Source organism: Panthera tigris, chromosome B1, assembly GCF_018350195.1.
Source record: "Panthera tigris isolate Pti1 chromosome B1, P.tigris_Pti1_mat1.1, whole genome shotgun sequence".
NCBI classification, from domain to species: domain Eukaryota; kingdom Metazoa; phylum Chordata; class Mammalia; order Carnivora; family Felidae; genus Panthera; species Panthera tigris.
Window position 1 is genome coordinate 158,518,671 of NC_056663.1, and position 22,717 is coordinate 158,541,387.

The 22,717-nt window shown below is 43.5% G+C and overlaps 1 protein-coding gene across 1 annotated transcript in view; it reads left to right on the plus strand.

Moving 5' to 3' along the window:
- The first annotated feature begins 891 nt into the window (after positions 1 to 891).
- The window catches only part of IGFBP7 (insulin like growth factor binding protein 7), a 72,535-nt gene continuing 50,709 nt past the window's right edge, over positions 892 to 22,717 (plus strand). The window contains exon 1 of the mRNA XM_007075885.2: positions 892 to 1,420. Within this exon, the coding sequence (XP_007075947.2) occupies positions 946 to 1,420 (475 nt within the window). The 5' untranslated portion in view covers positions 892 to 945. The remainder of the gene's footprint in view (positions 1,421 to 22,717) is intronic.

A 22,717-nucleotide genomic window follows, 5' to 3' on the forward strand; every position in this document is an offset into this window, starting at 1 on the left:
CTCTGGAGAAGTTTGATGGAGCTCCAACACAATTTAGTAGGAACCTACGACAATGAAATGGTGAAACAGCTCTCTCGTGGATTCAGTACTCACACTTGAAACTTGATTTGGCATAGAAAAGCACTGGAGGAGGAGTCAATTAATGAGGTTCCCAAAAGAGGAGTGGTTGGCAATGATTTGTCTTCTTAGCCTGGCACCCAAGGCCACACCGGGCCTGTGGCCAACAGGGACACAAATCCCCATGTGGAGTTTTTTGTTTGTTTGTTTGTTTGTTTGTTTGTTTGTTTTAATGTTTATTTATTTTGAGTCGGTGTGGGAGAGGAGCAGAGAGAGAGAGAGAGAGAGAGAAAGAGAGGGAGAGAGAGAATCCCAGGCAGGCTCCATGCTCAATGCAGGGCTGGTTCCCAAGGACCAGCAGATCATGACCTGAGCCAAAACCCAGCCAGATGTGCAACCTCCTGACCCATCCAGGCGCCCCCTCACCCTGTGGCGTTTTGTTCTTTAAAAAGCTTTCCCAACTTCAGAGTAATTTAGGACTCAGGTCTCCCAGGCCCACGGAGAATTTAATAGATTAAACACAGGGTAATCGCAAAGTTGTTGTCGTTAAGAAGTATAACTGGGCTAAGAGACGCGAGGAACCAAAAGCTGAGGGAGCCGCCGTCCTTGCCGGCGACCTCGAGGGACTGGGGAGCGGTGCACCGGGCTAAGGGGCGGGAAGCACTGGAGACCCAGCGTCCCGGGCCCGCGCGGATGCCCTGCCCCGCCCCGCCGGCAGGGGCGCGCTGGAGCCCGGCGGTCCCGGGAGGCGCGGCGCGGGCGGGGCGGCCGCGCTCTCGCCGCCCTGGGGTGTGGCTCCCGCGGCCCGGCCGGGCGGGGCGCGGGGTTTTAAAACGTCAGCCTGCGGGATCAGGCTTACTCGCGCTCCCGCCGCCTCCGCGCCCAGCCATGGAGTGGCCGCCGCTGCGCGCCCTGCTCCTCAGCGCGGCCGGGCTGCTGCTCCTGCTCCTGCCCCTCTCCTCTTCCTCCTCTTCGGACGTCTGCGGCCCCTGCGAGCCGGCCGCCTGCCCGCCCCTGCCCCCGCGGGGCTGCCCTCTGGGCGAGACCCGCGACGCCTGTGGCTGCTGCCCGGTGTGCGCCCGCGGCGAGGGCGAGCCGTGCGGGGGCGGCGGCGCCGGCAGGGGGCACTGCGCGCCGGGCATGGAGTGCGTGAAGAGCCGCAAGAGGCGGAAGGGTAAAGCCGGGGCAGCAGCCGGCGGCCCGGGGGTGAGCGGCGTGTGCGTGTGCAAGAGCCGCTACCCGGTGTGCGGTAGCGACGGCATCACCTACTCCAGCGGGTGCCAGCTGCGCGCCGCCAGCCTGAGGGCCGAGAGCCGCGGGGAGAAGGCTATCACCCAGGTCAGCAAGGGCACCTGCGAGCAAGGTGGGCACGAGCGCTTTCCCTTCCAACCCTGCCCCATCGGCCGCGCGCCCCCTCGCGGGTCAGACCCGGCGGGGCGTACTCGGCCGTTGTGCCCCGGGATACTTCCCTGGGCATCCGGGAGACGGATCCGAGGGGAGGATTTGGGCGCCTCTGAGAGGCTAGGAGGCATAGGCAACGCCCCCTCTTCTTTCTTTTTCTCTCTCTCTCTCTCTCTCTCTCTCTCTCTCTCTCTCTCTCTCTCTCTCGGGGTTTTATTTTGGAAGCTTGTTGCGTGCGCCAAGAAGTGAGGTTTTGCGGGGCGAGTGTATATATAGAAAAGTTTTTCTGGCACCACAAGACTCCCGCGACCCAGCTCATACTGACAGCTGGCAAGTCGATAAGCAAAAGCTGCCCCCATTCTTTTGGAAACCCAGAGGTGTCATTTTCTCGTCCTTCTTTCTTGGTTTGTGTGGATATAGAAGTGAAATTAAGAGTGAAGGGGGAAGAGTTTGACGCTGAAATACAAAGTAAAGTACTGTCAGAGAAGTTATTTGTCCCACGTTTAACTGGCTAGATTGTAAGAATTTTAAAAATTGGATTTCATGGTCTGTTAATGTTAGAGAAAGTAATTCACTTACTGGAAATTAAAGATTCTCAAACAATAATCTAACTAGCTAATTATTTGTGGGCAAAAAGTGCAAACTCTTTGAAGAATGTTTTTATGATGTAGTTTATACTGTGAACCTTATGACCATTTTGTTTTTCTTTCTTGTCCCTTTTTTTGGTGTAATTCGTCCCCAGGATGCACTGTTCGGCAGGAATGCCTTTGAGGTTATGTTTGATCATTTATTTTATTCCAGACAGATCCAAACTTGCCATAAATGAAAGGGGAAAATAAATAAGAGTCTGGACTTGTAAGGGGAAAAAAACCTCGGAGATTTTTAACTCTGTCTGAAATAACATTTTCCATAGGGAAATGTTAGAGAGATCCAACCTTGGCAGTCCCTCTCCTAGCCCCAGCCAACACAGCAAAAGGGAGGGAGGCAGTTCTCCTGAAATGACAGAAGCAGTTGCTTCTTTAAGCACAGCTCAGACTTTCTCCACACTTTCCAAATAGTTCTTTTTTTAGAGTTTTTCCCAGAAGCCCATACTCTGATAGGTCGTATGTCACTCATCTCAGAGTTCACTATTGAAAGCTTTAAATCATGTAACTTACTGTGGACTATTTATATTACCATCATTACCTTGAACTTGGAAAATCACAACCCAAAATAATTCATATACTTTTCCAACAGACACAGTCATTTGTTTTTTTGGATCTCTTTTATCAGTCATATCTTGAAAAGAGAAATGTGCATCGTTTAAAAACTCCTTCCAAATACTGAGATTTTCTTATAAACATTCTAAGGGGAATTTTTCCCCACAGTCTTGCTTATCACAGCCAAAGGTTAGCTTGGGGATTGTTTAAGCATTGTTGTCAATTCTAGCCCGCAGCTAGTTTTATCCCTTTTTCTCTCTTGCTATTTGTGTCTCTAAACGCACAGTGGGATTATAAAATCTTGAGAGTGATAGTTGTAGAGAACTAATCCTATCACCTCATTACCATGTACACCCCGTTCCCCAGCATCTTTCCAGACTGCAAACCCCTTGAAGATGTGGACCTGGTTTTTCTTTTTGTTTAGGAAGATGTTAAGTGAAATAGCGTCCAAAACTGGAGACCTTGACAAAATTAGCCTTTTCTTCCCAGTCTGAATCTAGAGATGGGGGTGTGGTGCCTGGGACCATTTGTAGGAGAATGTCAGAGAAAGCAGAAAAGAATGTGAGGTCTACCAGTGTGCTTGTCTACAGCAGAGACAAATGGGACTAAAACCGTATCTCCTAATATATTTCTCCTGATGTGGATGTGTTTTGACAGCTACAGAGGCAAATCTGACAGAGTGCCATTTATTTCCGTGCCATTTAGTACTGGGGCTTTGCAAAGAATAGGAAATGCGTTTTCTAGGTTCCTCCAGCCATTTCTACCCTGAGAGGAATTTCAAGTTATGCTTCCTCGAGTGTTGAGAGGAAGGGGACATTCCTGCTGATCTCACTAACCAACATTTATTGAGCAGATAGCTGGTGTTAGCACTATGCTAGATGTTCTACAGCTGGGGATGCACAGAACAGATCTGGTCCCGCTAATTAACGTATCCACACAGGTTGCAGTCTCCCCTCCCTGTGCGCCTTCCTTGGGGCGCTGGAGACACTCCCAATCATCCTCTTCTTTTCTGAGATTACCACTTACCCACTGTCTGGGGAAAAGATCTTAGTCTGCTTGTTTTCTGTACCTGTGATAAGAGGCAAAGCCATCTTCTTGAAAGTATGTCTGAAAGATAATGATCTGAAAGCTTGGAACTGCCATCATGCATTTAGTGTCATTAGATCTTATTGAAGTCCCTGAAGTCATAACTGGAAGAGGGGATGTGACAATTCAGTTTAATAAAGGGTTAATATAGGAACACCTGGGTGGCTCAGTTGGCTAAGCATCTGACTCTTGATTTCAGCTCAGATCATGATCTTGAGGTTCGTGAGTTCGAGCCCCATGACAGGCTCTGCACTGAGTGTGGAGCCTGCTTGGGATTCTCTCTCCCTCTTTCTCTGCCTCATCCCGACTTGTGCGTGCGTGTGCTCTCTCTCTCCCTCTCTCAAAATAAATAAATAAACTTAAAAAAAATAAAAAGTTAATATAGGTGCTGAGATATATATATTAATATCTCACGGTTGGAAGAGAACGTGGTGCTCCTTTATTCCAGTTCTTGATTAACACCTTTTGTTCCTGGTCCTTTAAATCCGAGCTTCTTGGCAATTCCGTTTCAACCACGTTGGTCCCTTTGGGTCCCCTCCCCTCCTTCTCCCTCACAGTTTTTAATTGTGGAATCAGAATTCATTGTTTTGTTGTTTTTTTTTTTTTTTTGTTATATTTTTTTGAGAGAGAGGGCGCAAATGAGCAAGGGGCAGAGAGAGAAGTGGGACTCACCCAATGTGGGACACGAACTCATGAACCATCAGATCATGACCTGAGCTGAAGTCAGATGCTTAATGACTGAGCCACCCAGGTGCCCCAGAATTCTTTAAGAGTCTCTGTGTTTAGCATTTCCAGGACTAAATTCAAACCACCTATCAAGACGAATGAGGCTCTTTACCATAACTGTATTCTTTTGGCCTCTTCCCTCCAACCCAGTCATGGTCCAGCTGCAGTAAGTGTTGCTATTTGCTGTTGTTCACAGTCACCCCCTTGGCCTCACTTGTCTTTCCGCCCTTTGAACATTAGGCCTTCAAGATCAGCGCCTGTCCCTTTCTCCATGAAGCTCCTTGACTCCCCTGACTCCACCCACCCTCTACCCCCTTAATGATGTCCTTCAGTTCTCGGTAGGCTTCCAGTCCTTTTTCAACAATATTTATTGCACATATGCTGTGTGTATATAAGCAAGAGGCATTCTGGCAGAATAGTTAAGACACTGAGCTCTAGAACCAAACTCCCTGGGTGTGAATTGTAACTGTCACTTACTGATCCTTAAGCAAGTTATTTCACCTCTTTGGGCCTGGGTTTCCTCACCCTTAATATAAGGATTATAATCATACCTATCTCAGAGTTGTTGTTAAGGTTCAGTGTTGTGAAATAGATGAATATATGGGAAGGGAAAAAAGGGGGGGGGGACCAACCAAAGAGACTCTTTTTTTTTTTTAATTTTTTTTTTAATGTTTATTCATTTTTGAGAGAGAGCACAAGCAGGGGAAGGGCAGATAGAAAGAGGGAGACACAGAATCCAAAGCAGGCTTCGGGCTCTGTCTGAGCTGTCATTAGAGCCCAATATGGGGCTCAAACTCATGAGCCATGAGATCATGACCTGAGCCGAAGTTGGACACTTAACCAAGTGAGCTACCCAGGTGCCCCCCCCCACCCCTACCAAAGGGCTCTTTGGATGTCTGTTTTCCTCATAGGAGCATCCTAAAAGAGGGACGCTGTCTTATAATTATTTATAAACACAGTAGCTGGCTATTGGACGCTTTATAAATATTTGTTGATTAAACAAAGGAATCCACGTAAGAAAGGGCCTTCCTGTTTGGAAATGCAGGCTGTGGACTCTCCTGCTTGTCTGTTCTCTTTTCTTGTATATTCTGCCTTTCTGAAGTCTAGGCCCGGGAATACATCTGACCTTAGACTCCTCTTCCTCTCTTATCCTGAACTCTTAACATTAGGTGGTCACTTCCCCGCCCCCCCCCCCCCAAAATCCCAACATTTCTCCATCCTTTGGTGGTTAAGAATTAGGTTCAGAGCCACAGAAACTGTTCTGCAAATGGAAGAAGCTTTAGTAAAAGACTTTGGTTTTCAGAAACTCATTTTATTTGATGGGCTTTAAACATTTGTTCTTTGAGAAGCTCATTTTAGGCTCACTTTATTTTGATAATCATTCAAATGTCCATGTTCTGTTACTGTCCTTCAATGAGTTATGAACTTGTGATATCGTGATTTATAATAATAAATATGTGATCTTCCTCCCTGTTTCTGCTGCAAAGCTCCTAAAACCCTTGGAATTTCCGAGGTATGGAGAGTGGTGGGGTGTCTTTTGTATGTTAATGAGTTACTTTGGGACTGTGGTTGGGGGCTGGTTGCCAGTTGAACCAACCACATGACTAAAGGGTTGGAACTTTCAGGCCTACTCTTCACCCCCTGGAAGGGAAGAGGAGCTGGAGATCACCAATGATTGTCATCGAATCATTAAGGCATGCTTATGTAACAAAGCCTCCACAAATACCCAAAAGGATGGGTTCAGAGAACTTCCGTGCTGGTGTACATGTGGAAATGCTGGGAGAATGGCCCTCCTGGAGAGGGCATGGGAACTCTGTACGTCTGTCCCCATACCTTGCCCTGTATATCTCTCCTGTCTGGCTGTTCCTGAGTTACATCCTTTTGTAATAAACTGGTAATTTTGTAAGTAAAGTGTTTCTCTAAATTCTGTGAGCATTCTAGCAATCCATTGAACCAAGGAGAGGGAGTCGTTGGAACCCAGTTATGGCCAGTCAGAAGCACAGGTGACCAACTGGACTTGGGATAGGCATCGGAAGTGGGAGTGCAGTCTTGTGGGACCAAGCTGTATGATCTAACACTATCTCTAGGTAGATAGTGTCAGAAAAGAGTTGAACAGTAGGACACACAGCTGCTATCAAAGAATTGCTTGGTGGCGTGGAAAAAACACATTGCCACTGGTACCAGAATTGTAGAACTTCACTGAAAGTTGGAATAGGGATTTGAAACTTAAATGAGATTACTAATGGTCTGGTTTATCTCCAGGGATGGGGGGGAATGGAAGTCCATGCAATGCTTTGTAAACTAACAGTTATACCATAAAGATGGCCACAGAGCCCAGATGAGGGGAATCCTTAACCCAAACTTGTAGAAAAAGGGCCAGGAATGACTTCCTGGAAGAGTAAGGTCCTGAGATGGGGATGTAAAGGAATTGGCTGGAGAAGAGCTAGCATGGGGGTTGGAACGGACTTAGAATGGAGAGAAGAGCATTAGCAGCAGAAGGAATAGCACATGGTTCCATAGGGCTGCCTCGCAGAACTGGAGAGCAGAGGTGACCGCTGAACACTTGACCCCAAGGATGGAGAAGTTTAGATGCATTGAAGTTTAGAGGTGATCACCAGAGCTGAGGGACCTATTCGGTGATAACATTGGATTTATGCTTTTTAAAAATCTGTGTTGGCCACCCTTAGAATGGGATTGGAAGAGGGGCAAGACTGCAGTCAGAGACTGCCATTAGGAGGCTGTTAGAATAATCCCAGCAAGAGCTGCCTAGACTTCTTCACAAGACCTTACGTTTCTCAGATCTTAGAAGCATGGTCAAATCCGGGCTCTTAACCTGCCATGGCAAGCTGTGTGTTGCTTGGCAGAGACAAGCCCATTGTACTGTGCTTTTTTCTTATAAATGACTCCTTACAAAGTACCCACACATCCTCTGCTCATTAGCTAGCCCTGCTCCCAAATTATAACCCACTTGCTCATTTCAGGAAGCTCTTCCTCTCTCGCCCACAATTCCCATTCCTCCGTCTGCTTTCAGATCAGAAACAGAAAATGTCACCTCCCAAAAAGTCTACCCCAGACCAACAGAAATGCTTTAAAATTTTTTCTGGCCTCATTTGCCCTTCTTGAGCACAGAAACTTCTAGAAAGTTAAGTGAATCACTGGTTCATTTTTAGTTTACCTAGTTTTAATCATTGCATTTTAGGAAGGATTTGAAAACCTGAAGAAGCTTTAGAAAAGAAAATAGGCAGCCTTGCCAAAGGGGTCTTAAAGGACTTAAGATTCTTTTGGAGGAAAATAATCCAAAGAACAAGTTAATGTTTCTTCATGGTTGGGAATTAGTTGTTAAGTGGAAGGTGCCTGACCTACTGTTCTACAGTTCCTCAGGAGATGGAATTAAAAGGCCTGGAATTAAGTAGCCATGAGGCACATTTAGAATACACAGTAGGAAGAACTTGCTGGTAAAAACTGTTGAATACCATAACATGCTCATATGGGAGTCTGGAGAATTCAGTCTGAAAGATTCTCTTTGGGGAGCTGAGAGATCACCTCAGTGAGGAGAGGAAACATGTAGAAGAGGTTGTTATAACTTTAAAAATCTTTTATACCCTGGGCCTGTGAGATGGAATGATTGAGCTGATCAGGCATTTATTGACACCGCTAAATAGGATTTCCATCCTTCCCCACGAGCCTGCTCTCCGGTTTACTGCAGACTTGCCTTCTACAAGAGACTGCCTTATAAGGCTCTCTTTGGGTAGTTTAGCGACAAAACTCTCCTGGATGGAGTCCAAGGCCGGCCAGCCTTCCTTCACTCTAAATTCCTGCCCACAGTGGATAAGATTATAGTGCTTCCTTTACCTCAAGCTACCCCACAAATGATCTCACCTCATCTGTGTTTTTAATTGTAAGACAACATCTTGTTTTTGGCAGCTTTACTAAAAAGGAACCCTGAACTATCGTCAAAAGAACTTTTAAGCCAGGGACCATATGAATGTAACCTTTTTTTGTAATTTAGATCCAGGGCAGCACTGTTAGAAAGATTTGAGATGGAAGAAGACGTGAGTGTGTAAATGAATGTTAGCTTATATTAGGCAATTTTAAAGATTTTGCAGGGAGACCTTTATTCTTTAGGAGGGTGGGTGGGAGGGACTAGAAATAGCTAAGGAAAGCTGTTCTGGGTGGGTTTTTGAGGTCCGTTAAGACCAGCACCCCACTACCCCCACAAAGCCTACACAAGAAAGTGAAGAGGTCTGTAGAAGAAAGCTAGGGTTGATAACGTGGGGGAGGGGGGAAATGTTTGTTTATTTATTTTTACTTAAAATTGATGAGTTAAATAATTGAACTCTTTTTTTCTCAAGTTGGATTAGTGGCAAAATGATCTGGTGCCTTAGAAAAAGCTAATTTGTTGAATCAACTTTACCGTTCTACAAAGGAAAGCTAGGTGAGGTTATTAGAAACAGCTGGAGGGGTGCCTGGACAGCTCAGTCTGTTAAGCATCCCTCAGCTCAGGCCTTGATCTCAGGGTGGTGAGTTCAAGCCCCACATTGGGCTCAGCACTGGGCTTGAAGCCCCCAAAATCAAAAAAGAAAAAGCTGGATTGAGCAATAGCCCCACCTTTCTCAATGCCTCCACCAAGCAGTGGGTTACCAGAGAGAGGAACCAACCAGAAATGGACTGCGTCCAAAAGCACGTTGAGGTTGCAGAGCATTTTTGTGTCTGAAAAGAAAAGTTCAGACCAGGGCGCCTGGGTGGCACAGTCCATTAAGCATCTGACTTCAGTTCAGGTCATGATCTCACTGTTTGTGAGCTCGAGCACTGCTTCTGTTTCTCTCTCTGCCCCTTGCTTACTTATGCCCTCTCTTGAAAAAAAAAAAAAAAAAAAAAAAAAAAAGAGAGAAAGGAAGGAAGGAAAGTAGGTAGGTAGGTTCAGACCAGATAAAACAAACCTAGTAACTCAGTGTAGACAGTGCCCCATTCCTGTGGTATGATGTTACTTACTTACACCAAGAGGGCCAAGGACAAGCCAACATGTTCAAAGTAGAGTTTACTATGAAAAAGCAACACCTTCAAAACTTCAGGGTAATGCATTTAATAAATGAAGGCACAGTTTGGTGTACTCCTTCACAGGATTATTGTGAATGTCAGAGTATAAAACAGATATGAAATCACTATAAAGTGTGCAGCACCAAATGTAAAGAGTCCTTATTGACTAGACTAAATTCTTTGGGGGCAAGAACTCTACATAGTGCATTGTAGAATACCTTAATACATTTATCTTACAGTTTCTTTTTGATGAATTGATCGGGGATATATGATACATCCCTGTATAAATAGCTCTAAAAGAGCTCTTTCTTTCAGCATAAAATAGAAATTCTTTATGATAACAAAGTTAATGTCTTAGTTTACTTGGCTTTTTGTGGTTCACCTTACAATGTCCTATTACATGCAGCGCAGAATGATATTTCTTAAAAGAATGTATCGAAGGGGCGCTGCGTACAGATAGCTCAGTCTAGTGGCAGTCCTTCCAGGGCCAGATTGGAAAGTCTCTTCAATTGCAGCCAAGAGGCTTTTGAAGGGCTGGTGTGCTGGGAGCAGCTAGCATGAATATTTTCCCAAGCAGGACCTCTGGGAGCATAACGTTTGTTTCTATGGTGTTTGATCATCTGCCAGGCTTTCTGGTAAGTCCGCGTAAGGTGAAGAAGGAGAAAAGACAGTTAAGATAACTGTCAACACACTCCAGTGTTCCCCTTCACCTGAAATTTTAGTTCTGAGTGCTGGCTGACCCCTGCACACACCCACCCCCGGCACCACTCTGGCATCAGTTTTCTCAGCTGGGATAATAATATTTACTGCACATCTGAGTTGGGATTCGTTGTGGGATTACTCCCCTTACAGACTGAAGCATATTTTTTGTCAGGTGATCATGTGCAAGAGAAGGAAAATCCTTGTGGGGGTTTTGAGAACTCTGGCATAATCCATTTTGACTTTTTGAGAGGAAAAAAGAGAGAGCACTTTAATATTCTAACAGGCAGAAATACAGCTGACTTCAATCACCCTGTTCTTTCATGTTGTTTTTCTTGAAAAAGGGATGTCTCCAGCTTTTTTGGAGGCTTGTCTCTCCACCCTACCCCCCAGCAAGAAAGGCTCAAAGACATTTCATTTACATCATGGCAGATTAGCTGGCCAGTGGTCAAGTGGTTGAATTGGGAAAGCTTTAGATCTGACATCTGTTCTCTCTTCTGGCCTGACCCCAAGCAAGGGAGAAAAAATTTATCAAGAAATAGATCTCCGGGAACATTCATAAGGTTTTGAAAGAGACCACACAGAAATGAGGCTTTAGGAATTTGTCTGGGTAGCCTGAGCCTGCAGGGATGCAAAGCCTGCTCCTTCTCCACGGGCGCTTTCAGAACTTTCTGCTCCGGGAACAGAAATCCGAAAGTGGATTTCAGCAGCAGCTGCAGCAATTACGCGGCAACCCTGGCTTCCGAAGGAATTCCCCCCCCCCCCCCCCCCCAGGAAGCCGTAGAGCATGTGACTGAGCTTGAAATGCTTAGGCAGCAGCGCCGCTCTGAGTTACAGGAGGTGAGGTGAGGCGAGGCGATCCATGCAGAGAGGCTGCCTATTAGAGATGCCCAGCTGGAGAGGGCAGGCTGGGGCGGAGAGCAAGAAGCTGCCAAGTTTTGATGGGCCAGAGCTTCGGAGCCAGAGGCCCCACTGTGCACAGGTGTGCCTCAGATCTGCGCTGCGGAGCAGGCGGGAGAGGCTGATGCAGCTCAGCTCTTTGTGCCCCACCAAGGCTTTGGTTCACTAGAAGAGAACTGTTGGGGCAGGGGCAGGCCTTTTGGACCTGGTTGTGATATGGGAAAGTGAGCAGCCCCTCCCTCACTCCTGCTTCCTTGGAGGTGTCTTTCTTTTCTCTCTCTCCCTCCCTCTCTCCCTCTTCCTCTCCCTCTTCTCTCTCTCTCTCCCCACCCCTCCTCTCCCCAACCCCCCCCCCCCCCCCGCCCCGGCCTATCATTGCATGCTGCCCCTTTCTCCTGACTGAGCACAAAGAAATGTGGTTTTCTCTCCAGTCCCAGCCCTTGTTAGTTACAAAGCTTGGCCAGCAACTTGATGCACAGTGAACACTGCTCAGTGTGCCTTCCCAATTCCATCCGCAGACTTAGGAACCACATGTGGCATTCTCCCATAGATAGCAAATAAGCCAAACATCGGCATGCTACCTCTGAAAGGTCCATGTTATCCAGGAGACGGTTGTCCCTTCTTTTCTTGATGCTGCTTTGGGTTGAAGTTTTTTCAGGTACTTTAGGATCCTCACTTATTCCATGCATCAGCCCAAACCCAGTAGAGCCCCTCTCCGGCCCAGTCCAGGAGGAAGGGGAGACAGCCATAACCCCATAACCATGGGCTTGATAGGTCTCCAAGGCTGATCCCAGGCCTGACCCTACCAGTTGTCTTCAACTCTTATGATTTCTGGTCACCCAGCAGCCAAAATTTGATACAAGTGAGGAAAATGCAGCAGAATGGTTAAGGATGTGAACTTGGGAATCAGACCACATGAGTCAAATCCCCCTTTGCCACTTAACTACTTGTGTGACCCAAACCTCCTTGATTCATATTTTTCTTACTTGCAAAACTGGTGTAATAATAATGTCTGCCACTTAGGGTTGTTAGGAGCTTAAGTGAGGTAATACATGAAAAGCTTCAGTACCTGGCACATAGAAGTCTCATTAAATGCTGTTTCATTTCAGTTTTTGTTGTTCCTAGCATTATAAGCCCTGGTACGAGTTAGTTTATAAGCACCTTGACTGTGATGTATTATGTCTTACTTGATCAATCCAAATGTAATACCGCCCTGTGTATCTCCAAGTTAGATCTGAAACCTGTGTTTAGAACTCTGCAAACAAAATGTCAGGGTAATGTTCTTATAACCAAATCCCTGGAAACTTTCATCTAGCTCTTGTTATTGTTCTTCAAGGATTCCAGGACAGAGAGCCGTGCTCCATCTCTGAGACCCCAGAGTCAAATGCAAGTAACCACCCAGGGTGCTGGCCAGAGGGTTCACTTTGCTTTACAACATGGAGTATTTCCATCTTTCTTGTCACACCCTTCTTTTTTTTTTTTTTTTCCTGAGAGCACCTTTCAAGTATAGAGGACATTTTAGATTCAAAGGACACTTAAGTAATGATTGGTCTGTCTCTTCCCTGCATACATCGAAAATGTTTTTGTGTTTTGTTGTTTGGTTCATATAAAAAACAAAAAACCTGGAGATAATTGGCTACAAAAAAGAATATGAACCAAAATCACTGAGATTGGCAGAGGGAGAGTATGATTAATATTTATTAGGTACCTATTGGGTATTATCCTTGACTTTGGAGACTTGTGGAATTTGTGTCTCTTCTTTGTTTGCAATTCATGTGTCTCTTCTTTGGCTTTTACATGTACCTCAGCAGGAACTAGTTTAAAAAAAATCAAAACACTTAACTATAAACGGGAATACTTAGACTCAGGAAGGTACCCACTTAGGTTGGTTCTTTGCATCTACCTGAAAAGTGATGCCATCCACCTCCCAGCATAGGGTGGAAAGCAGAAGATGAGGGTATGGAGAGGAAATTTAAGACGCTGGATAACTTTTCAGACCTACCAGCTTCAGCAATTGTGAGTAAAGTTGACAAAACACTGGGACCACCAACTCTCCATGTACATCGTGTGCTCTATCCCATTCTAAAGCGGTGATTCTTGACCTTGGCAGGACATCAGAATCTCTTGGGGAGTTTTATAAAATTCTGATGCCTGACTTCTACTCCAAGATTCTTATTTAATTGGTTTGCATGTAACCTGGGCAGCAGGCCTTTTGAAAGCTCCCAGCTGATTTAATGTCCAGGCCAGGTTCAGAAGCATTGTTCTAAAAAGACTTCAAGTGACTGGGTGTGCACCATTTCATTAGGATAATTATAATAATGATGAGCCAATTTTTCCTGCACTTATCCAGCATGTAATGTTTCGCAGCAGGACAATTTTTCAGAATATCTAGTTCACTGTGGGAAATGGAAGCCCTAGAAATCATGAACACTTAGGATAGCGCAAGCAGCATGGTGGTTTGGCTGCTGCTTATCTCCTTGGCCATTTCAGTGCTGTTATCTGAGTCAGACAGAATGGAAATATTTCTACAACTGTCAGTATTTGTTGGTATTAATAAAAATTGGAGTACCACAGTACTTTAAGAAAAATAGTAATCTAAAGCCACACAACTCAATCTTTTAATTCTGTCACTAGGGGTGCCCGCGTGGCCCAGTTGGTTAAGCGTCAGACTCTTGATTTCAGCTCAGGTCATGATCTCACAGTTTGTGAGTTCAAGCCCTACGTCGGGCTCCATGCTGACAGTTCAGGACCTCCTTGGGCTTCTCTCTCCCTCTTTTCCTGCCCCTCCCCCTCCTCCTCTCTCTCAAAATAAAAAAAAAGAAAGAAAAAATTGTCACTGGAACATAAGTTCCATGAGCCTGGTGCTTTTTATCTGTTTTGTTCACTGTTGAATCTCTAGTGTCTAAACAGTCCTTGGGATAAGATAGTAGGTATTCAGTACATACTTATTGTGTAAATGAAAGAATAAAAGTAGATTATAATGTGCCCTGTGGGGAAGGAGAACCTTTACACTGGGGGAAGCCCATCCCTCTCTCACCCCCCTCAGAATCTCTAACAGGGAGAGGTGACTGTCCAGCTTCTAGGTCCCCCAACCTAGAGGAGAATCTTTTGTCACTTGGCTGAACTCTTCCTCATTGTCATCTTCCAAAATTGCCCCTTATACTTATGTCCTACTATTACAAAAACTCTGAGACTGAGAACAAATGTTCAGTTCAATTTTATCATCTCCCCCAATCATCTCCCAGGCATTATTAGGGAATACTGTTCTACCACTGGCTGTGTGACCTTGGGAAATTTACTTAACCTCTCTGATCATCAGTATTCTCATCTGTAAAATGAAGATATTACCTGCCTCACAAATTGGTTATGAGAGTTACATGAGTTAATGTTTAGCACAGTGTTTGGCTCACAGTTGGCCCTTAATAAAGCTTAATTCTCATCTGCTTTCCCCTTCCGTTAAATAGCAATAGAGGAAGTCACAAATTCAGTTCATTCTCATTATTAATGGTAGTTCTTACAAAGTCCTACAAATGCTGAATTAGTGTACTAAGTACTGAACCATTGCTCTTAGGGGCAACACAGTTAAGTTCCTGATCACATTTTTGTTAACCAATCAGTACATAGCTTTGCTTTATGTTTCTGCTTATAGACACCTCAATATATATTGATTCGTTCGCATTGAACTCACGGCCAACAACCTATAACTCCTGCCTGAATGAAGCTTATCTAACACACATTTTTCTCTGTAAGACACATAACCCTTTTTTGCTTAGAACACTAGACAGTACTTTAACACTATACCTGGGGACCATTTTAAATGTTTGTTTATTTTTGAGACAGGGAGTGGTAGACAGAGAGAGAGACAGAATCCCAAGCAGGCTCCATGCCGTCAGCAGAGAGCCCAGTGCAGGGCTCTAACTCACAAACCATGAGATCATGACCTGAGCTGAAACCAAGAGTCAGATACTCAACCAACCGATCAACTCAGGCACCATTTTAAACAGCGAGGTCACCAACATAAAACACAAAAATAAAAATAAAAAATAAAAAGTCTGTGAAGGGGATACTTGTTTACAGTATGAAAGTAGAAACAAAGCAGTTTGGGACCTCAGATTTTGTTTTGTTTTGTTTTTCACCAGTCTGCACATACAAAAATGATTTGGGGGTTACAAATTTTAGTGAGTAGGTGGCTTCACAAATACGGAATCCATGAATAATAAGGATCAACTGTTGGAAATAGATCAGTGACAAGCATTAGGGAACTGTCAGGTTTCTGAAGGCAGAGCACACTATGGGTCACTCTTTCTTGGTGTGTCCCAAGGCATATAACCATTCTGGGCACAGAGCAGGTACTTGGTAGATAATTGTTGGACTCTGCATCCAATTTAACAAATACATATGCTATCCCTATTGTCAACTATACCCATGACAGGCTTCTGCTTTTGCCCTTCGTGCATCTGCAAGCAGGATTCCCATTCTACAGGTGTTAGTAAGAAGTATAGATTTTACTATGTTTTTATAGGGACAGCAGGAAAGTCCCTCCCATTTCTCTCTCCAGCCCTCCCCCCAGCTAGAGCCTCCTGCATGACCTTTCCCTCACACAGAGTCAGGCTTGCAGGCACGATTCTTCACCCCAAACCAGCCCTCTCCTCCCTCTCTAGATGTACACTCAGCAATTAGGCTGTGTCCTGGCTCATCTGGGTTCACCCATCACTTAACTCAGGAAGCAAAGGTTACCTGGATCATCACTGTCATTAGAAGTAGAATATTGTAATGATTCCCTATGAGTCATGTCAAGTACCTTTTTGTAAATGCTGTGTGCTAAGTGCCATAATAAGGAAATTTGCAGTGATGAGAAAGATAATGCCCCTTTCCAAAGGAGCCTACAAAGCTGTGGTCTGTCTGGTGGTGTGTGAAGTGTAGCAAGCCAGAAGAGGCAGTTAGACTAAATTAAAATAAAAGGTCAATAAAAATGCATAGGAGCAAAGAATATACACCTACCCCTCATCTCTCTCTCTTTCTCTCTCTTTTTTTTAATAATTAGAAGGGTATATTTTCAATGCAATTTCTACTGGAATGGAAAAAACGCACAAAGGTACATTCACATTTGTAGCCTACAAATACATTATAATTTAATTACAGACTTCATGAGCTTATAAATAATGTAACGATGGCTAGATGTGGAGTACATAAATGACTTAGTTATGACTTTGCCCAAAGTGACATTCTGGAGTGGGAGACAAATGAATTTTATGTTTGTTTGCTGAGAATTGAGTTAAGAATAGAATATTGATCCAAAAGAATCTTAACGATTATGTTTACCTTGGTAAACACTGAGAAAACCAAATGTAGTAAATTCTCTTCTACCTAGTTCCCTGGCAAATGTGTAAAAGCAAAATTTTAAATAGATGCAAATGACCCATTGAGACCACGAGGATACTATTTTGCTGTTAGCGATCCATTGTCAGATGTCTAGCTTTTTGGACAAACTACGGTAGGTTTTAAATTCTAGACTTTACTTATCCTTGTTAATTAATTTCAGCTGTTGTGAAGTTTATGTGTGTTCTGGGAATGTGAGCTAATTTAATTTTGCTTTCAATTAATATCTTTTTTGTTACTCAAGAAAAACAAACATCATGGAAACTTGTGGAATTCATTGAAATAAAGACCATCATTATTAATCTTTTTATTGTACCCGTTCCATATTTTACTGTACTTCATTCTAGTGTTTTTCTAGACATATATAATTATTTAAATAGTGTTATCCATGTTTTTTTACATCTTGTTTTTCATTTATAACTATCCTCCATGTGTTTATGTTATAAATGTCATTTATAATGCTATATGGTCATTAGAATGAATCATAATTCATTTCAGTTTTCCTCTGTCAAAAATAACCTTTAAATTCTCATGTTTGGACATAAAGGTCTTCTTTCTTCATTACATCTTTAGAGTAGACATCACATTGGAATTATGATTCAAAGGTATGAACATTTAAAAAATTTTTGAGGGGTGCCTGGGTGGCTCAGTTGGTTGAGTGTCCGACTTCAGCTCAGGTCATGGTTTCACTGTTTATGAGTTCGAGCCCGGTGTCAGGCTCTGTGCTGATAGCTCAGAGCCTGGAACCTGCTTCTGATTCTGTGTCTCCCTCTCCCACTCATGCCCTGTGTTTCTTTCTCTCAAAAAAATAAATAAATGTTAAAAAAATTTTTTTAAATAAAAAATTTTCAGTGCCTATTGACATTGATGATTACATTTTAAAAATTAGCCTCTTCTAAATTGGACACATTTCCTCCAAAAAACAAGAGGCCAAAAGCAAAGCATTTCAATATGCAGTCAAAATTACTTCTGAATTATCTTCAGACTTGGATTTTACTGTGACTCTCTCCAATGGCATAGAGACCATTGAGAGTAGTACTCTCACCCCAGTCCCTATTTATGAAATGCGTAGTGACTGGCCAACACCCAGGAGCCCTGCCATTCATCTAGTTTGCATCCAAGCTTGCCAGCTATTGGGAATAGATAGAGAACAACTAGATCTCCTCCATCAGGAGTTTGCTGTAATGCCTTTCTTTTGTTAAAGTCCAGTTTGGTCAATCATACATTTCAAAATAATAGTGGCTGGAGAGAATATGCCTTTGTGCATCATTGAGCTGGGATTCGTTAAAATCATGTGTATCTCTTCTAGAGTAGCTTGAAAATGCCTATTGTAGCCACCGGCATGAGATACAAATGATAAACACTTGGTGAAATTTGGAGGTTTTGTCTTTAGTGTTTTTTCATAGAAGAAAAATAATAGCCTTTACAACTCTATTTGACTACAGTCAAACACAGTTGATTCTCAGTGTCTCATTAAATAGGAGTTCTGTGCATAATACTGAGCCTGTGGCTTGACCACCTGTTTCATCAGCTTGTGTGAGATGTACTGTTACTCTCCACCTCTTGGGGACAGCCTGTGGCCTGTTCCACTTATTAAAACTGGAAAAGAGGGGCACCTAGGTGGCTTAGTCAAACATCTGACTTCAGCTTGGGTCATGATCTCACTGTTTGTGAGTTTGAGCCCTGCGTGGTCATCACAGAGCCTGCTTGGGATTCTCTCCCTCTCTCTCTGCTCCTCCCCTACTCAAGCATGCACTCACTCGCTCTCAAAATAAATAAACTTTAAAAAAAAAAATGGAAAAGAATCTGCTTTCAACATTTTAGTGCACATATCCTTGCAGTTTTCCTTAGGTCCTTAGAGATTGCCAAGGCCTTGTTTCCTTTTCCTCAGATCCTTAATCTCCCTCACTTCAGTGAGGGACAATAGTCCTTTGTAAGGCAGTTATTCCTGCTAATCCAGTAGTAACTCAAGAGTGCTGAGGAAATATTTGTAAAGTGGAGTGGCTGCACATCATTGTTCCAGCAGAATTTTTTCCATATTTTACCAGGAGTTAGGAATAGTAACAGTACCCTAAGTCAACGTAGAATAGCACAATTTATAAGAATTTTTACATATACACTTTGTATATAATCTTTTTATAAACACTTTTTAAAGTTTATTTATTTTGAGAGAGTGCATATGCAAGTGGAGGAGGGGCAGAGAGAGAGGGGAAGATTGAGAATCCCAAGCAGGCTCTGCACTGTCCACAAAGAGCCCAATGCAGGTCAGTCCCATGACCGATCATGAGATCATGACCTGAGCTGAAATCAAGACTTGGATGCTTAACCGAATGAGCCACCCAGACGTGGCTCACATGTAGTTTCTAAAAATAAAACCTGTATCACTAAAAAGCAGAACTTTGTGAAGAACAAATTAAGTTTTCAGTCAATTTGAATAAAATTGAGTCCTGGGAGACTTTTTTTTTGGCATGTGGGTGTGTGCGCGCGTGTGTGTGTGTGTGTGTGTGTGTGTGTGTGTGTGTGTGTATTTCATCTCTATGGAATGAGAATGTGACCCACTGAAAAGTCCTTGAAACCAACAGGGTGTATCATAACAGCTGGAAAGCCAAACCTTAAAACACTGCCAAAGAAAGCAGGAAATAGTAAGTTTCTCATGGAAGTATGACATGTATCTCAGATTCAAGAAGTTCTTAGACAAAGAGGTGAAGGAATATTCCTCAGCAGTTTTCTTAGTCCTATAATTTAGTTTGTATGTACTTTAGGTTATTTTTTTTAGTTTGTAAATACTTTTAGGTTATGTAAGTCTGTGCCTGATTAGAAGGTGCCATTCTGTATGAGTTCCTTCAGCATAGAAAGGGATGCTGGGTGGTTCAGTGGGTTAAGTGTCTGACTTCGGCTCAGGTCATGATCTCATGGCTCATGGGTTCGAGCCCCATGTCAGGCTCTGTGCTGACGCCTGGAGCCTGCTTCAGATTTTGTGTCTCCCTCTCTCACTGCCCCTGCCCTGTTTACTCTCTCTCTCTCAAAAATAAACAAAACAGTAAGAAAAAGAAAAGAAAAAGAAACGGATGGCTGGATTTAGGGAAGAGGAAGAGAAGATTGATGACCAAAAAGGGCAACAGCTAGTCTATCAGTAAGGAATGTGTCCAGCTGCAGGTAACAGACCTGGCTACAAGGCTCACCCAAAATGGGGTTTCTTTGCTTGGAGTCCAGATGTAGACCGCTTCTGGTGTGGGTTCAACTGCTCAGCAATGCCACTGAAGGACCCAGGTTCTTTCTGCTCCATTATCCTTTACCTTGTGTTTGCTTTTGTCTTCATGTTTAATAGTTTCAAGAAGGCTACCGTGCCTCTGGCCATTGAGTCTTAATTCAGGGTGATTAGAAGGAGCAGGGAGAAGAGCGGTGCCAGTTGTATGTCCCATTTTATCAGGTGAGCCAAAGTTTCCCAGAAGCTCTCCTCTCAGCAAATGTCTGCCTAAGCTCATTGGCCATAAATAGGTCACTTGGCTACCCCTAGCAGTGCAAAAGACTGCGAAGAGAGAGGGTAGAGTGGGGCAGAGTCCACCTCCAGTATCTGCCAGAGCTAGGCAGCAGTTTCTCTTTCCAGAAACCGTTGTGAAGGCAAATTTAAAGAATGACTGGAAGTTTAGTGTTTTGGAGTTCACGGACCCCATCAGACTTCATTGAACAGTGATCAGTCATTTTTAAAAACCAGATGATAAAATAGATCATGTCTGGAAAAAAAAAAAAGAGACCAGCTTTGTAGCAAAATAGGTCATTCCCAAAATTCCACGGGAAGAAGTTCTATTGCAAAGGTACTGGGGCACCAGGGTGGCTCAGTTGGTTAAGCATCTGACTTTGGCTCAGGTCATGATCTCGCAGTTCGTGGGTTCAATCTCTGCATCGGGCTCTGTGCCGACAGCTCAGAGCCTGGAGCTTGCTTTAGATTCTGTGTCTCCCTCCCTCTCTGCTCCTCCCCTGCTCTCCCTCTGTCTCTTTCTCTCTTAAAAGTAAATAAAACATTAAAAAAAAAAAAAAAGAGTACTGAAGATCTTCACAAGACCATTCTGAAAGAAATGACATTTCACTCTTTGATGGTTTCCTTTACAGAAGGGGTGGCTAACAGATTTGAGGATCCCTCCCTAATTTGCTTTTATTACGTAGAAAGGGATAAATAAATTGAAGGTAAACAAGAAAAGTCATTTTTTAGTGTCAATATGTTAGAAAACAAGCATACTTGGATTTTCATAAATTGTCTAAAGATAACCTTCAGTTCATCTTCAGGCTAGGTGTGGTGAATTCCTAATTGTTGTGATTTTATGCTTATTTATTTATATTTTTAAATGTTTTATTTTTTTATTTTTTATTAGAGAGCATGTGCTAGGGGCAGGGGGGCGGGGGGTGGGGAGAGGGAAGGAGGGAGAATTTAAGCAGCCTCCATGCCCAACACAGGATTTGATCCCACAACACTGGGATCACGACCTGAGCTGAAATCAAGAGTTGGATACTCAACTACCGATGCACCCCTATTTTTATGCTTATTTAAATCATATTGCAGAGGTGTTTGTTTAGGAGAGCAAAGGGTTCAAATCCCTGCTAAATGCATGATTTGGACAAGTGACTTGACAAAACCAAGGTTCAGAAAAGCTGTCTGTAAACTGTGAACGGTACTGCCTACCCAGCAGGGTTGGTGATTTGAGGCTTCAAACACAGTGCCTGGCGCACAGTAGGGGCTCACAGTCTGGTTGTTGCCTTCATCGTTAGTAGTAGTGCTGATGCTTCTGGAACAGCCCCAAAATGTAATGCCATGGTACTTTTACCCTTGTTCTTCCCTCTTTTTCTGTCTTTTTCTGTAAGGGTACCTAGAGATGTGGTGATTGAAGATGGAGGCAGAAACTGAGTGCTAGGAGTGGTTTTAGGGATTGCAGGGAGAAAACTAGGGTTATTCTTGTCCAAACTAGTCCAGAACGTCATTGTTTTTATATATGTATAATTTATACCCTGCCTTCTTCCAACATAGGATGTGAGTAGTTTGTGTGCCCACGCTCTTCAGGTGTAACAACAGTGTTGTAACAAAAAAACAAAAAAAAACAAAAAAACAAACAAAACAAAACAAAACAAAAAAACACTAAGCTTAGAAGACAGTCCAGACTATACATTGTGTGGTTACAATCATATTACTTAGTCTCTCGGGCTGCTCCATTTCCTCACCCGTAAAGTGGCGCTAGCAGGGCCTGTATTAAAGCGTTAATGTTGTGAGAAAAAGTGAGGTCATGGGTTTGAAAGCCCTTTGTAATGGTAAAGCTTGATATGAACACAACCTCTTATTCCTTTGGTTTCACCAGTTGTTATGGCAACAACTTTCAAATATGCCCACTTAGTTAACCATTTTGTGTACGTCTGTGTCAGATGTTTACTTTTTAATAGATTGCCCCACGTACACCTGGACCACCTCCTTCCCTTCAAATGACTACCCACAAATAGTGCCCAGGGACTACTAATGTTATAATGTTAGCCTGAACCAAGCATAATTAGTAAGGGTATCTGCCACAACAAATTCATACATAAAAAAATACATATAAAGTTCTCTAAAATCAGCATCAATTTGAGATAGTCTGTTCCTCTCCTGCCCCTCATTAGTCAGGTAATCAAGAGCTGGCAGTGTTCTTTCCAGAAGCTCATGTTGCATATTGACCTGGAAAGGTATTAGTCCAGGTAACGATGGCAACTTTTATGTTAACCATCAATCACTTTAATGAGTACAAGAATGCATCCTATCACCCTGCCAGAAGGTGCAGAAATTCAGAGCGATTCATTCACTGGTTAAATAATGTGAGTGTTTTCTGTGTGTTGGGTGCTGTGCTGGTGCTGTGGGCATAGAATAGACTCCAGTCTCCCGGAGTTATAGTTTAGTAATGGGGCTGTGGTGGCAGACTTTGTTGGTACCCCGAATTCAGTCTCCTCATAAAAACAGAACCCCTTCAGAACCTCATACAAGAATGGTTTCCAGAGGTTGGGAAAGGGAAGAATGGTGAATTGTTTAATGAGTAGTGTTAGTTTCAAAAGAGGAAGAAAGTTATGGAGACGCACAACAATGTGAATATACTTGACAATACTGAACTATATACTTAAAAATAGTTAAGATGGTAAATTTTATGTGTGTTTTACCACACTTTTTTAGTATTGAAGGTACTAGGGGGGCATCTGGGTGGCTCAGTCAGTCGGGCGGCCAA